Source organism: Struthio camelus, chromosome 1 (genome assembly GCF_040807025.1).
Source record: "Struthio camelus isolate bStrCam1 chromosome 1, bStrCam1.hap1, whole genome shotgun sequence".
Taxonomy (NCBI): Eukaryota; Metazoa; Chordata; class Aves; order Struthioniformes; family Struthionidae; genus Struthio; species Struthio camelus.
The window spans coordinates 137,826,352-137,843,162 of NC_090942.1; the positions used below are offsets into that span (position 1 = coordinate 137,826,352).

The 16,811-nt window shown below is 36.8% G+C and overlaps 1 protein-coding gene across 7 annotated transcripts in view; it reads right to left on the bottom strand.

Annotated features, from left to right (window-relative positions):
• Window positions 1–16,811, bottom strand: part of CDKL5 (cyclin dependent kinase like 5) — a 124,898-nt gene that overhangs the window by 16,646 nt on the left and 91,441 nt on the right. For 5 of the 7 annotated variants that reach the window (XM_068918651.1, XM_068918661.1, XM_009669230.2 and 2 more), the window contains 6 exons: window positions 13,469–13,549; window positions 8,964–9,124; window positions 6,100–7,126; window positions 2,857–2,955; window positions 2,491–2,596; window positions 230–353 (listed from right to left, as the gene is read on the bottom strand). In XM_068918651.1, the coding sequence (XP_068774752.1) occupies window positions 230–353; window positions 2,491–2,596; window positions 2,857–2,955; window positions 6,100–7,126; window positions 8,964–9,124; window positions 13,469–13,549 (1,598 nt within the window). The remainder of the gene's footprint in view (window positions 1–229; window positions 354–2,490; window positions 2,597–2,856; window positions 2,956–6,099; window positions 7,127–8,963; window positions 9,125–13,468; window positions 13,550–16,811) is intronic. The other 2 variants (XM_068918669.1, XM_009669229.2) reach the window with 1 other exon arrangement.

The following is a 16,811-nucleotide window of genomic DNA, read 5'->3' on the forward strand; positions in this document are numbered from 1 at the left end:
GTCCCTCAGAAGGGGAGGGAAATCATGCAATACTATTTCAGTATAGTCACAAGGAACACCTAAGCAGCTATAGACAATCACAAATTTCAAAAAAGAGTTTATGAAATATTCTTTTCAAAATGAACAGCCCAAGGGAAAAAAATTGTTTTTCTTTATTTTTTTTTTTTTTTCTCTCAATGATCACCATTTACCTGCTACCTTCTATACATCTGTGTAAATATCAACTCACCAGGTATCAAAGGTGGTTTGTCTCTTTGAGTGGTTTGCCACCGTGCTGCTCTCTGCTGGCAATACAGGGGCTCTGTTTGACACATTGTTTTCTAGGTATGTACTCTCTGGACGTGGTGATGGAACTGAAGAGAGAAATAGCAAACAATGTATACTGAGCTCCATCAAACGTCACATCTTTCAGTTGTCTGCTTCCTCTTTACTCCTTTTATAGAAGATGAAAGTCACTGTCGTATTTTATGTACAACTAGGAGAAATCAGTGTACGTTTTCACAAGTGGGAAACACAATTTTTGTGACATTGTCAAGATAACATTATTATAGTATATTATCATCACCAGAACTTCTGTAACTCATTCTTGGATTTTAAGACCACCTCTATCTACAGGGAGCTGCAAGTGCAAATGAAATTTAAAAACAGGAAGTAGAAAAAAGGTTTGAAATACTGTCCTTAAATACGTTAATTACTGCAGTTTACAGTTTATCTTCACTTAGGCCTTTAAAAACATCTGGCCTGAAAAATTTTAATACGGACTTTAATGCAACTACGAAGAGGAAGATACTACTCAGTACAAATGAAAGGATCAAAATCAGATGCTATATTTTGATTAATAACAGACCTACTGTACTTAACTCAGAATTCCTACTGTAGATTTATGAAAATAGGTTACACATACCTACAAATAAATTTGTTACCAAAACTATGAGAACCATCAGAAACATTTGCACTGGATTAAAAACAAATCAGATGCTAGTTGCACCACTTCTGCAGCATCATGCAGCACTAGCCATCAAAACTGAATCTGAAGACAGAACAGGGGATTGAAACAAGTTTTTAAGTTATAATACACAAATAAATCCTAATAATCCTTGTATATTTGGAAGGCAATACTTAAGAATTGAGCAAATATGAATTTACTTTTTCCATATTAACAACTTCTGTCAACAGCTTTATTCTCAATGTATTATTTAAATATAGCACTGCTTTGCTAATGAAATAATTAAATCTGCAAACTAAAATATATTTGTTTCATAGATAAAATTGAAGAGAAAGGAACATCTACTTTGCAATACGGTACTGAATTCAATCCGAGACCTACAGTTTCCTTAGCACATGATTCACGGAAGGTCATTCTTCCTTGGTATCTCTTGTTTCATTATGCATAAAAAAAGGATAACCCATGTCCAATTTATAGGAATATTTCAAGGATTAACTGCAGCAATGCAGGGCTGAGGACTCTTGAGGATTCTCTGTTCCGTGTGCTCCAAAACCTTAGTTAACACAAAAGCGTTGCTCAAAACAGTGCAAGCTTTAATATGGCTCACAAGTTTTAATATTGCAACGGGATACTTACAAGGACTAGCAGATTTTAACATGCCTAAATCAGGTCTTCAGCCAACTGATGAACCCAAAGAGGATCAGCGGGAGATTGGTGACTCTACTTAAAGTTATTAGGTGACTCATAATCAAATTTTAGCTGATTGGAAGTTCTTAACGTTCAGCGGAGTCTCACAAGCCTCCTAACACTTGCAGGACAGTAATTAGCTTCCTATCATCCTCCTTTTCAAAAAGATTACCCAGGTTTAGCTGTGAGGCAGCTGCTCAGAAATCACCCGTTTTGTGTATCACATTAGAACAGTGTATGTTTGTGTGTGCATGTGTGTGTATTTTTTTTACAGTATCCGCTCCTGTTCTATTATTTATTCTTAACTAGAATTAGATAAATGTGCTTTACTTGTGGTAGGAAATTCTGATTTTTAGTAAATCTGAACAAAAGATATGAATATAGGATTCTCTTGGTTAAAAGCAAGACCGCACTTCCATGTACCTACCACATTATCTGAAATAGATCAGTAAGCATGCTAATTTGTTACAAGTACAACAGTGTTTAGATATAACGTTAATAAGAATTTAAGACAGGATTGATGCTTAAAAACACTGATAAATCGTTTACTTTGGTGATTTTCATTTATCTTTGTTAGCCTCCTGATAAAATTATCTTGTATTTTACAAAGTACAGCACCAGACATACTTTTCAATCACAGTGAGCTAGCACTTGCAAATAAATAATATAATGAAACTAAAACTGTTGCTATATATTAGCTAGCAGGTCAACCCAGTCACTGAACTGGGGCAACAATTCTCTTTCCTATAAACTTTTTTACTTGTTCATGTTAAGTTCATTATACCCATTTCTATTATTTCAGTTACATTCTATGTTAAAAATCTTGCTTAATTTTGAAAGATCCATCATAAAATTACCTCTGTAAAAGCTGCCGACTCTTCGTGGAACAGGGTCATTATAGATAATTCTGTTTTCTTTAGTAGATGCTCCATCTTCTGTATGTGGATCATGATATGTCCCACCCTAAACAAAAGAACAGTTGACTATTTAAAATTAAGGAATATAAACTGATTTGCACTGTTTTTAACCAACGTACATAAGCAAGAAATCCCAAACTCAACTACACACAGTTTTCCTGTCATGTAATTAATAACTGCCATTACCAAGTCACAAACTATTTAATTAATAATTGTTTTTGCTTTTTTTTTTCCAAAAAGAAAAAAATGGCATTAATAAAATTTTCCCCTTAGTTGTAATTTTAAAGACTTTAGCATGATTCAGACCTCAGATTTTTGCCGTGAATGATATGCAGTTGTAACATCTCTGGAGGAATCTTTTCCTGGAGGTCTTGTTGAATTCATTTCTGATGGGATCTGGTCACTCTGCTTATAGCAAATTTTAAAAAGTAAAAGGGAAACGCATATAATCTGTAATAAATGCAACACCATAGCACTATCTCTTATCAGCTGTTATACAGTAGCACCTAGAGGTACTAACAGTCAAAAAGTCTACTGTATAAATAATAAGAGGTAGTCTCTGAACTTAAAAATTTGTAAGCTAAACAGTTAAGTCAGATGGGATAGAAAAAAGATACAATTATCTCTACTTTACTGAATAAAGTACTTTCTAGAAAGTACTTTAAGCAAAACTGAAAAACTTAAGCATGTCTTTAGAAACAGATATGGCCATAATTTGCTGCCAAATATGACTTAACCCCATTCTTAAATGAACCAGATGTTACAATTATTTCTGCAATAAGGACCAGATAAAATTAAGTGAGCTCTCCAAGACCATACAGGAAATTATACTGAAGCCCATATGTAAATCTAGAATGTCCAAAATGGACAAAAGGTTAAAAAACAAAAGGATTCTGATTTCAATTCATTGTATGAGTGATTTGCAAAATCTATTTTGCCTTTTATTAATTATGACCTGGCCTCACTGGCACAGATAAAAAAAACCCTTGAAACTGTACCATGATGAGAAATGTAGCTAAAAACACTGCTTTAAATTGCAGTTTAGTTCTTTTAAAATTTACAAGAGGCTGAAGCATTTGATTAAATTACTACTTGTTTTACATACCTCTTATTTGTCAGCAGTTAAGCTTACAAATAAGAGATAGTGATAGCAACTTGTACTTGATTTTCTTCTGCTTGCTCCCTTCTGTGTATATTAACATAAAAACCAAAAAGAACCCCTAAAAAAAGCATTTTATTGAGACGTGGAAAGCCCAAAAGCTAACACCGAACATTTAAAAAAAATCTTTTTCAAAGGTTTAAAGCCAGGAAAACAAAGAATGTTTTCTTTAAACTTCACAAAATTTGAGGGGAGAGGGCGAAAATCGGCAGAGAGAAGTGGGAGAAGGGAGAGGGATAGAAAGGGAGAGAAGAGAAGAGAGGAAGGGAAGGATGGAGGGATAGAAACCAGTAGAACTGAAGGGAAAAAATTAATAGGAATATAATAAAGAAACATGGAGAACAATTCTGTTATTCTTGAACTTGTGAGTTCAGTAATGTTGAAGGAAGTGAAATCGTGTTACTTCTGATATAGAACATGGCAAAAAACCAAATGGGATAGGAGAAAACGTAAGAATTATTTCTTTGTGAAAATGCCTTTACAAGGCTTAATAAGACTGTTGATTTAATTCTAATTTGTTTCTAAAACTTATGAAAACAAAGAAAAAATAGCTGAAGAGCCTTGCGAATTCAAAGCCTTGCCATGCATGTCAGAACAGTATTTTTCCTCTCAGATTGCAGTTGAAATATGTATTTAAAATAAATTTAAAATGATTTAAAATTAAATCATTTAACTGAAGACTTAAGTTTAAAGACGTTGACGTAAGAGTTTAAGACACATACTTTACAAATAATTAGAAGTAACTCATTCAAACAGACATTCCAAAGCAAACCAAAATGAACAAAATCATGAGCAATGGGCAGTAGATCAAATTTTCTAATTAAAAAAGAAGTGTGTCAACCAACTGTCAAAAGAAAAGAATGATTTGATAAGAACACTCTGTCTCTACATAATATGAAATAGAATTAAAATTATTTATTAAATTAACATTTGCTACATATTGCAGAAAAAGTGCCTAATACACTGAAAAGCACAAGGTAGTGTGAGCTTTTATTATCCAAACTCAAATGCTGGTGTTACTGCCCTTGTACAGTAACATTTTCAAGAATAAATTACATCTAGCTTAACTGAAATGAGAGAGAGAGAAAACTACCACACAAAAAAAGAAATAAAACCTGTTTTTTGAATTGAGCTGCTGTAATGTCTTTTGCATGCTTATTCTCTTTTAAATTAGACGGCATTTCTCCTATTTTGATGAGATTTTTCTCCCTACAATGACGATAAATAAGCCTGAATGTAGGCGATATAGTAAGTACAAAAATGATGCATTAATGTGCTTAAAAGAAAAAAAAGATTTATGCCTTTTTTTCCTGCTGAACTGAAGAGCCACCAACTAACTGCAAACTTTTTATGGTATCTGTAGACTGCTATCAAGTCAGCTACAAATATTCCCTAGGTTTCAAATATTTCTTATTTCTAAGTAAACACAGGTCTTTTAGTCTCTCATTATAAAACATTATTTAGACCTTAAGTAATTTTTACAGCTCTTTTCTGACTTCCTTCAATTTGTCAACAAACCTGAACAAAATGTTCTCTCCTTAGAAGTCACTCTACCACAGACACTTGTATAAAAATGCTCATTTTATGTACTTCTCTTTGTACCACTTTGCTGCAATCTGCATCAATGCTATGCAATTTAAAGTCCTGGAGACTAATGCAATCCCCTTGAGTAAAATATCAAATAATTCAGAAGTGCTGTATGAGGAAGGTAAATCAACTTAAAACTGGTCCTTGCTCTAGACTCATGAAATAATGGTCACATTAAAATGTAACAAGATACCTAGCGACAGTAATCACTGCATCACTGTTAGAGAGTCAGTTAATCAGTGGTTTATCCGCTATAAAATCTCTAGCCTACCTCCGTTATTTATCATACTAACCGAGAAATACTACAGTGTTTTTGAAATTCCCCTAGTAAATTATGGTATTTCAGCCATAATCTCCTTGTATAAGAGAATAAAAAACTCACTTCAAAAATATTTAAAATTAGCATTCACAGCAAAAAGACACACAAGAAAAAACAAACAAACAAAAAAAACCAAATAAGAGAAGGTTAATTAAGGAAAACAATCTAATAAAAGTGACATCAGAGAGCATATCCAATGAATAGCAACTCCTGACTACATTTTAATGTCACAGACATATTTGTCTGTTCTCACATTTTAGTACTTTAAAAGAATGGTGTTCACTGTTCAGGATTTTTTTCAAGGCTCTTCCTTTGAGCTCTGAACATTGAGTCTGTCTGAAAAACCTAATATTCCTTTCCTTAACACAAAAAAATAAACAACTGTGCAAACAAATAAACAGATGAGAGAAGGCAGGACACTTTCCCTACATGAAATACACAGAGGAAGGAAAGTCTTCCATTACAGGCAGTATTTTGAACTAACCCTATTAGCATCCTCCGTACAGTCTTCTCGTGAAGAGCCAACAGACCTTGTGAGTGACTTATGCTGCACCTGTGGAGATAACAGTTGCAGGCTGTTTGCTCTGGCTGCCATCCCTTGCCCTATGTTTAAGCCACCCTCTGAGCCCTTTGACCTCACTCTGTCCCGGCTCACATACATAGAGTGTCTATGAGGGCGCTGCTGTGAAGAAAAAGGACTGGTATAACCTAGACCATAGGAAAAAGATTCATGTGGAGCAGACAGCGAGTGAGAATGGCTTCCATCCACGTGATCTGGCAGTTTTAACTCCTCCATTGTTTTGGAGTGCCTTGTTGATGGTCTTCGGGTGTCCAGGGTACCCTCACTGCGGTTGTTCCTCCCAGATGGACTGAGCAAAGTTCTGTTATCACTGTGTCGGGGAGGAGTTGGACTGGTAGGAGAGTTCAAGTCCATACAGCTGGATGGAAAATATCTACTGTTGTTTGGTTCTGCAGCTTGAGCCCTGGCTTCAGAAAGATTGCCCACCGATTTTGAGTCCGTCAGAACCCCGTGACTCTTTGACTTTGTCCGATACGAAGGACTCTTAGAAGACTGTGGAATAGTATCAATATAGCTATGGCGACTATGCTTATCACCGGGTTGCAGTGTCCCAGTCTTGTTTTGAGAAGTTTCCATAAATGAGTGCCGGTTCTGCTGAGATCTGGTGTTTGACTTCAGGTACTTTGTACCTGAACCATCAGAACTTTTTGAGTCCACATTAAAATCAAATTCTGTTTTTGCCTTTGCTTCCTTTGGACTGAGAAGATGTGGCATGTTATTATTGGCTAGATCCTTGCTGCCAGATCCAGGTGGGTTGCTTGATTTTTTTGTGTGCATTGGACTATGTGCAGCTCCAGGGAGGTTTCCATTTAAAAAGCTCTCATTTGTTGGAAGACCCTCTTCTCTTGGCAGGCCAACCCCTAGAGTCTGTATATCCTTGCTGTTTGATCTGTGATGTGACTGCAAAGCAGAACTTTTGCTGGCTTGATTTCTACATCAAAATTCATAAAGAAGGATTAATATACCAGATAACAGTCATGTATTAATAACCTCAACTTTAATAAAAACACACTAATTTCAAGATGGAGGTGGCTTTAAAATCACAAAATTTAACTGTAGTGAGATCAAATATTGCCAGCTAGAAAGCAGGAACTCCCCCAGAATAACAGCTTTGCAAGTATTAGTACACTGTTGTTTCTTATTGGCTAAATCCTGATGGACAGACTCACCTTTGGTTAACCTTTTAAATACAACCTTAGAAATTCCAGCGTATCTATTTGCATGGTCATGTGCATGTGTGAATAATATATATGTAGACCACTAACGTAAGCACTACATTATGAGAGTTAGCTGCATATCCATCGAAAGAATTCTTAAAAACACTTGGGTACCAAAGTTAAGGTGGAACAATCAAACATGCCAATATTGACATAAACACTTATACAATCAATGCTCTGTTAGCCAGGTAACGTAGGTCTGAGGGTGGGAGGGTGAAAAATAAGAGTGTATGGTGCTGGTAGAGACATCCAAAAGGAACGTGGCTGAGTTCCACATGGCCTAGCAAGCCCTATAGGACAACCAGGTCTCCACACAGGAACCCTGACCTCTGCAGAACTTGGTACCATCCCAATTTTTGGCATACTAGCTCATCCCCAAAACCATACCAGACTTGCTGGAACCAGATAAACTTGGTGCAGGGCCACTCAATATCTCCATTGCACCTTCCAGCTCTTCTGGTTTTGGAATTATAGGACTATTATGGGATCATGAGTTGGTTCTGCAACTTGAGTTTAGCAGCATTTATCAGCTCAGGTCTTATGGCAGTTCTGCTTCTGGACTTATGCTGGCCCTGGAAACAGTGCAGCCATGACTAAGCAGTGCTGTGTCTGTGCCTGCTAGCCTTGATGGACCAAGGCTGGTTTAGCTCAGAGCTAATTTACTTACCTCTGCATCTAATTCTATCATAATCTAGAATTTGGATATAATACTGAGAAATAAACTGAGGGATGACTGTATAGACAAGTTCATACCTTTGTTGACCTTGTTAATAATTGTAATTAGATAATATCAGTCGTCTGATAGTTAGGACTTCTGCATCATCATCTACTTTCAGCAAACTAATTATGTGCTCTATTATAGTCCATATAAGTTTAGGAATTTTAATGTCAAGTTAAAATATTTTTTAGTTAAAAGGACAGATACTTTCCTTTACTTTTAGCTTAGAGATATAAGGACTCTAGTAATTTTAAATCAAGCAGGTGGGCAAAGCTTTGTATCAGACAATAAGTTTCCTATGGGCTCAGGCTTTCCTTTCTGATGCCTTGGCATCAGAATGGCAAAACTTCTATCCTAAACATTTACAAGGGCAGCTAAAACTTTTTGGTTCCTGTCTCACAGCCAGTAAAGATTGTAAATGCCATAGCCCCAGATCTTAAAATGAGGAATTTGGGGGGGGGGGGGGGGGGGGGGGGATTTCAGAGGAGGAGCTAATGAAAAAGCCTAAAGGTCATCTTCTAAAGCATGCAGAGCAATAGCTGCTTTTAATCCTAGACGTGTCTAGACGCTTTAGAACACAGCATCTAGGAAATCTTTTGTTAGAGGAACATGAGGTTCTGCGCGCTGAAGAATTTCCTTGAACAATACGGAACAATATGGTTCCACAACATGGAATGACACAAATCCATATCTGTAGCTATCTACCTCAATGTGCCTAAAGTCTTGAACAACTACTTCACTTTTCTTGAAGATGACCATGGATTTAAGCACGACAGGAACTCACTCACTGGCATAACAAATGACAGGTTCAATAGCCACATGACTGTATTTACCTGTTAGATAACGTGTTGCTGTCTACATGGTAAGGCTTTCTCTTAGTTGATCGTGAGGGGGAACTTCCACAGCGATCCAAGAGTCTTTGAGTTTGAAATGAAGGATGGTTCAAACACTGTTCTGTCAAATACCTATCTGCTGGATCTAGCTTTAGCAAGTTCTTTGGAAAACAAACCCCAGAATTTAAGTGTTAGTATCTGTATTTGCATCAGCAAAAACTAAAATAAAGAAAAGAATGTTATCAGGATAGTTTTTTAATCTCCAGATTTTCTGTGATTAGACATAAGTGCCAGAATAATGTAATGTTATATTACCAAATTACAAATAACACAAGCAAAATAAACACTCTCAAAGGACTATGTTCTATTACAAGTGGGAGGCCTCAAACTTACTCACTTTGAATATTACTACTTTTTTTTAAAGCATACTTTTCAGGATATACCTTACAAGAATATTGTTTGGAATGAAAAACATTAAATTTACCTGTAATAAAATGGTATCAATGAAACAGGCTTTATGAACAAACAGGACAAGCATATGAACAGAATATTCTTATTAACACAAAAATATTCTTTTGAATGTAATATTTTTAAAAATAAAGGATTCTGATTATTACTTCAGTAGGGGTTCAAACCCATCTATATTTTTAAAGAATAATCTAAAATGTTTAGAATGCGCTCAGAATAGCACATTTGTTAGATCTGTTATGCTTCTGAACACAGAGACTTTCTGACATGTAGAGAACGAACATTAAATTATAACATTAGAAACCAACGAGTTGGGTATTTTGAGAAGTTTGAAAAGTTTCTCATAAAACTTAAAAAGTCTTGGAATATTTCAACATGCATGATTGTCAGCAAGGATAAAAGTTTGAATGACTATAAAGAATAGCTATTTTTTAAGGGTTATATAGGTTGAACAAAGAACAGCCTTATGTGCATATATATATGCGTGTGCGCGCCTGTGTGCATGTGTAAACTTACACACATACACAAACAATCTTTATCTACATATGCATTAAGGTAGCATTTAATCACTTGACCACACACTAGCTTCCCTTCACAGGATCCCTGCACTTCAAAATGGAAAATGCTCAAGAAAAAGATCAAATATTCAACATTTCTATGTAGTTTTGGCATAAGATATGCAGTATCTGCCTTTCCCAATTGATAAATTGTGCACTGAATCATTAATTTTTTCCTAACTTTTTTTCTGGTGCCTATCACTACAGTGTCTCAAATGGCCTGAACAAACATGAGAAGCCTACAAGGGTGACTTTCACATTCCTGCTCAGATGAGAGGATGTTCAGAGGCTTACCTCAAGTGCCTATACACTAACTTGCAGATCTTGGGCCACAAGCAAGGAGAACTGAAACTCCATGGGCAATCACAAGGCTGTGAACATGACTGGAATCACAAAGAACTGGTGGGAGAGCACTGGGGCATGGTTACTGATGGGTATAGTTGGCTTCAGATGGATGGGGGGTGGGAGAGAAGAGTGGCACTCTAAATAAACGAGTTCCTGGATTGCACTAAGTATGAAACAGAAGAAGTGTCTGCAGATAGTCTCTGGGATAGGATTGGAAAAGAAAGCTATCTTTGTGATGTTATAGCGGGGGTTTGCTAAAGACCATGCGTCCAAAAGGATGAAGTGGACGACTTTCTGCAATGACAAGCAGAAGTCTCCTGGCCACAGGCCCTTATTCTCACAGTGGATTTCAACTATCCAAACAGCCAGCCGCTCTAGACAATCCAGGAGATTTCTAGACTATGCTGGTGACCTTTTACTAATGCAGCTGTTGGAGAATCCAACCAACCAACGGTTGGACTGTACTCTACTTGACCTGTTGCTCATCAAACAGTAAAGAACTGGTGACAAATCTGGTCAGAGAAGGCAGCTTCGGTTGCAGTGACCATGATGCAATTAAGGTCAGGATTCAAAGGAAGGGTAGAAAGATAAGCAGCACAGACAACACCCAGGACTTAGGAGAGCAGACTTCAACTTCTTTAGAGGATTGCTAGACAGAATCCCCTGAAAAACTGCCATCAGAGCAAAAGTGTCCAGGAAAGCCAACTGATTTAAAAAAACAAACAAACAAACAAAACTTTCAGAGTTTGAGAATAAATCATCTCATTGTGCAGAAGACCACAAAATTTGGTAGGTCAGCTTGGCTAAACAAGGAGCTTCTAAATGAAACAAAAATGCAAAAAGGGAGCATGTAAGAAGTAGAGTCAAGGACAGGATACAAAGGAAGAATATAAAAGCACTGCTTTGGCACAAAGGGATGAAATTAGGAAGGCCAAAGGCCAGCTGGAGCTAAAGCAAGCAAGGAAAATAAAGGGTAAAATGAATGGATTCTACAAGTATTCTAGCAGCAAAGGGAAGTTCAGAGAAAACACATGTCTGTTGCTGAAGAGGAGAGACGACTGAATTGCAGATGATACGGAGAAGGCTGAAACACTCAATGTCTTGTTTGCCCAAGTTGTCACATGCAAAGCTTGCTCCTGAATTCCCAAACGTATGCTTGCATAACAGCATGCTTTGGGAAGGAGAGGGGAGGAGGGGAGCAATAAAGCCATGGGGCCAAATGGGTGTCTCCTATTTAGAGGAGTAGAATTCAGGACTATCCAGCTTCAGTGCCTCTCCTTCATTCATCTAGACCACAAGTGCCCTATTCAGAGACCTAACAAGAATTCACAGCCTCAGCTGACATTAAGTTGAAGCTTAGATTATTCAGTAACCTAGTAATCAGACCTGAGGTTTCTGGGAATGCAGATAATGAGGAACACACCAAGTGTGGGCACATTTCACATTGCCCAGTGTCTGAGAAGAGACAGGCATACAGCAAAGTATATGCAGCGTTTATAGCATGCAACTTAACCCCACATTTCTTCTGTTCTTTCCCGGTAGTCTTTTGCTCAATCTTCAGCCACTTTCCAACTTCTGAATTAAATTATATAGGTTAAACACAAAAACATAATCTCTACAGAATCCCTGACCTTTTTCACAGAAATGTTGAAAAGAATTACTTAATTAAAAGTGGAATGAAATTATTCGGAAACCTATGTTCCCTAAAATTCAAGTGCTTCATTTTGCAACAGTTGTAACTTTCAAAACACAGCAAAAAAACCCAAAAGACACTGACGTGTAACATATAAGAAATATGATAAAATAAAACCTGAGCATGCATAACAATGGTTTGAAGAATGATCTTGGAACTGCTCTTCTACAACATATGCTACCAAAGCTTGAGCTACAGTTAACTACAGTGCCAGGAAAAAACTATTTTCTGTGAACTACAAAACTGAGGAGAACGTATAATACTGAAACAAGCAATTATATATACCCATGGAGCCTAACTTTGCAGGCTCCGTGAAAACCAAGACAAAAAGCTATGCTGACTCTTTTTATAAGTCCGGGGGTTTAAATGAAAGTGATTTGAACTGATTGTGTTAAAGGAAATAAAAGAACAACTTTGGTGGATTTCTACTGATTAGATCAATACTATTAAAGGCAAGTAAAAAGCCAAGTATACCCCCAAACATATGACTTCTGGTTTCCAAAACAACTGGCACAGATTGGCTTAGGGTCACACCATTCATTCAGAGCTGATTAGCCATATCCGCACTTCATAATATTTGTTCCAGATTGCCTCTAACTCTTAAGTGGTACCCCTGTGACTCTCAAAACATAATTTCTGTTATTGTGATGTTTCTTCAGCTCAGTGGGGCTGAAATAAGGGGAGGGTTGCGCTGCAGCTTACCATCGTGATGTTTTTTACAGTACAATGCCGAGTCTTCAATGCATACCCAGGAATACGGCACGAACACATAGCAGAATATTTCACAGTATAGGACCTTGTTGGAAAGAGCCAACTTCTCCAGATCACCTGTAGGAAACCATCTCAGAACCATATCCTAGTCTGGCCACAGGGAACTAGCTGGCTTGTTCCAAAACAGGACTGGAAAGCAACCTAACGTACACGCTGTGTAGAGTTGAGCAGCAGCCAGCAGATTAACGGCTCAGACATGTAAACAAGTTGCTGTGCATCAACAACTTCATCTTTGACAACTGTCCACGTCCTCCTGCTTATCCAGCAACAAATGCACAACTCCTCAGGTTTGCGTAACCCTCTTTCACTGTGGATTCACCTAAATTTATCACAGGCTGAGCGCTCACACTTCAGCATTACTGAGGTAAACTGCGCATCTGAATGATCGTCAGCGTCCAATGCATGCTGGTGCAAATGTCGGTGACTCCTTTGTTTGGAATATACTTTGTTTATCAAATCAAATAAATTTGAACAGACTCCTCTCCTTGGCATTTGCAAAGGGTATGTTCCTATTTCTCAGAAACATCAAATCCTTGCTACAAACAATAGCAATATCAAAATATCCCAAAATAAAGTTCACAAATACTTTTAAAATGCATTATATTAGGAAACAAAGGTGAGTTACATCTTTCCCTACATATTACAGGCAGAAAAGAAATATAATTTCCTACCTTCATCAGGTCAAGCAACACACCACTTAAAATTCCCAAGTATCTTCTCTCCAAAGACTGTGGATGATTGACTGCAGGGAACTGTGAAAGTAACTTAGTATAAATACACTGAGAAGGTAAACAAGGTATACATGAATGCAACCTTTAAAAAAACAGAAACTATACAGTGAGTAAAGGCATGTAACTTAATGGGAATCATGTAGAATCTTGTGTGCTGAAAGAGTGACAGTGCTTTCTGAAGCACTATGGTGAAACAAATAATGGAGGTACCATACGCATCTAGTCCAGCAAGGAAAGTATTCTTGATTAGTAGGACAGTCAGCAGAATTTCTCACAGATGAAAAATAATCAAGTTAGATTTATAAATACGTTTGTGGCATTATGACTGACAAAAGGTGGGTAGCCTAAAAGAGATCAAGAATTAATACAAGTAATATTCCACCCCTGCGAGAGGATTAAAAATAGCTTTAAGATGATTTCATTGTTGTGCATATATAGTATTAACTAAACATCAATGATCAACCTACAATTTCAAAATGTTTTTAGGGAAAAACTTCAAGAAAACAGCATCGCAACTGTTCAGAGATTTAAGGTTCAACATTACTCCTTTGGTCGAGCTGCAGTAAGAACCGGCAACACCATGAGAATTACTACACACTGCTGGAGGGCATCTTTGTCAGCTACAGTCTTCACAAAACCAGATGAAGGCAGTATTTGAAACTAGCCCTAACTGTGCGGAAAGACGACAGGCAGGCATGACTTGAGGAAGGAAAAAAGTACAGAATTACTTTTGTTGATTTTTGTTGTTTGTTTTTATTTTAGATTCTCATCGTTGTCTTCTGGAACTTAAAGGTGGGATATTCGTACTTTAAGATTTCATGAAGGCTCGCCAGATCTTTTTCGATACAGAAATATGGCTGGACTTTCCAAAGAAGGGATATAAAAATAACTTTAAAACGATTCAGGAAAGTCATTAGCTGAATAGCCAGAACAAGCAGAGTTGCAGAAAATCTAATGAATGCTATAAAGTACAGTGTATATTCTCACAGCTTTATCCTCCCCTAAATTTGAATCATTGCATTTTTCATATCAATATTAATGCAATCATTTCCAACAATACAGGACATTCTAATGTAAACCGCTTGCTCCTTTGAGGTTACAAAAAATATCCAGCAAGTCCATGGTGCCACATATAGCCAATTTTGTTTTAGTTAGACAGGTAAGTGAGGAGAAAACATTACACTGGATTAAAAATTCCCTCTGACAAAGTTAGGTACTCTGACACCGGATCACAAATCCCTGGTCCATAGCCACACCTTTTGACTAGACTAAAGACTCCTTTAGTTAACAGCAATGGTAAAAGAAGCAGTATAAAGAAAGACAAGAAAGAATAAACTCACTGAAACTCACTGGTACATTAAAAAGAGAAGCTAGACAGAACAAGCAGACTTAGACACACCACTGATTTAGAAGAACTGATTGGAGAAGTCTTCTCAGTTACGAAGACAAGATAGCACTTCAACTAGCACAAGACATCCAACATATGCAGAACATCTATTTTTATCAATTTGAGCCCCTCCAGATTACTGAGATTTGCCAACAACTGATCTTGCTTGACGTGTAAACAAGCACAATAGACAAACGAAATGAAAACAGAACCTTTTCTTCCTTTTAATCAAATGAAAGAAAAATTGTTCAACATTTAATTGCAGTACCATAACGTCAAGTGCAATGAGTTGAAAAGAGACAACAAAGATCGAATCCCAGGGCATGGCATGCATTCAACTGACAACAAACAAAACAAACAGATTTCAGTGAAGTTTGAAATCTAAATACTAAATATATATGTTGGTGTTTTCAGAGTTAGAAATTAAGGCTGGAATTCCAAGAGGGACAAAAAGAAAAAAAAAAACTAAAAAAATTCATGGATTCTAACTGATGCTGATTTTAGAGAAAACCAGGCATTTCAATACCAAAGTAGCTTTTGAGGGAGGAGGGTGAAAAAAAAAAAAAAAAGAAAAAAAAAAAGAAAAAAGAGAAGAGTCTATTGACATTAATCATAATTTATCCAAAATTATACAACTGAGATTAAGAGGTTTGTAATAATCTCTAGAATAGCACATGACAAATCCTCTTAGCTGTATTTTATGCATCTAGATATTTGCAGATGAATCCACTACGGTGAGCCTGTGAGTGTAGTTTACAGCCCTTAAAATTATTTTTCAAAACAAAGGAAATGCACTTTTTTCTGTGGGAAAAGAGCAGTGCATCCAGACACTTTGTTTACAGTTCCTAGAGTTGTGCAATTTTCATAATAGACACAAGTTCTTCATTGTGGCCTGGTTTCATCTCATCAACATTCCAACTATGTATTTTCTAAAAAAATCCTCTTGAGCTAACACATGAAAGCAATAATACTGACAACAGGGAACATGCAGCATTCTTGTCTTCTGGCACTCACATTTACCCCAGTGCATAAAAGCCATCACCGTATGTCCAAATGGGCTTGAGTCACACATAAAATACACCCACATAAAATATTGAGCTAAATTTAAAATAGCTGAAAATATAAGAAAACAAGAAAATTTAGATCACTGATTAAGACAGCAGACAACAAAAAACTGACAAATATGAAGGCAACATTGCAAGCAGAAGTTTGCTATAGTATAAAAAATATATGACAACTATGTTTGGACTACAGTGTCAAAGAGCAGGAAGTCAAAGATCCTTCCCACATCACTTTCACCTGTTCTCACTTACATCTGCCACATCTTCCCAACTCTCGCTTACATCTAGGGAACTTTCTCTACAGCTAGGTGCATATATTTACATATACACCTTCCTCACAGTAAATACGAGCTTCAGATCTATGTTTTAACGAGTAGCCCAGTACCAACATCCATTTCCAAAAGATTTTTTTTTTTTTTGGGGGAAGTAAAATGCATTCCACGTGCACTGTGAACACATGTAGAAGCATTAGATTCTCTATCATGAATCACCTCCCATTGTTTGTACTGGCATTACTTTTCATAAACTACATTATGTGAGCTTTGAAGGAAAACGAAAGAAGATTAGTTTGAATATGCTTGTTCTTACATAGTCTCTGTGCTACTTATCTTCTTTTTACTTTGCATTCTTTTAAAGTGGTTTACTAGTGATTGAGCTATTTTTCAAGTCCAAGACTACTATGTTGACCTTACACAGCATCTTAAGTGAACCAAGTTTTCCACGCTTCTCTCACCAGCTTGCATGAGCAAGTGGGTTTTCAGTAGATGCTGTAACTTGTTGAAAGTGGAATATTCCTCTACACAAACCCAAAGCATTTAGCCCTTCTTATCAAGCT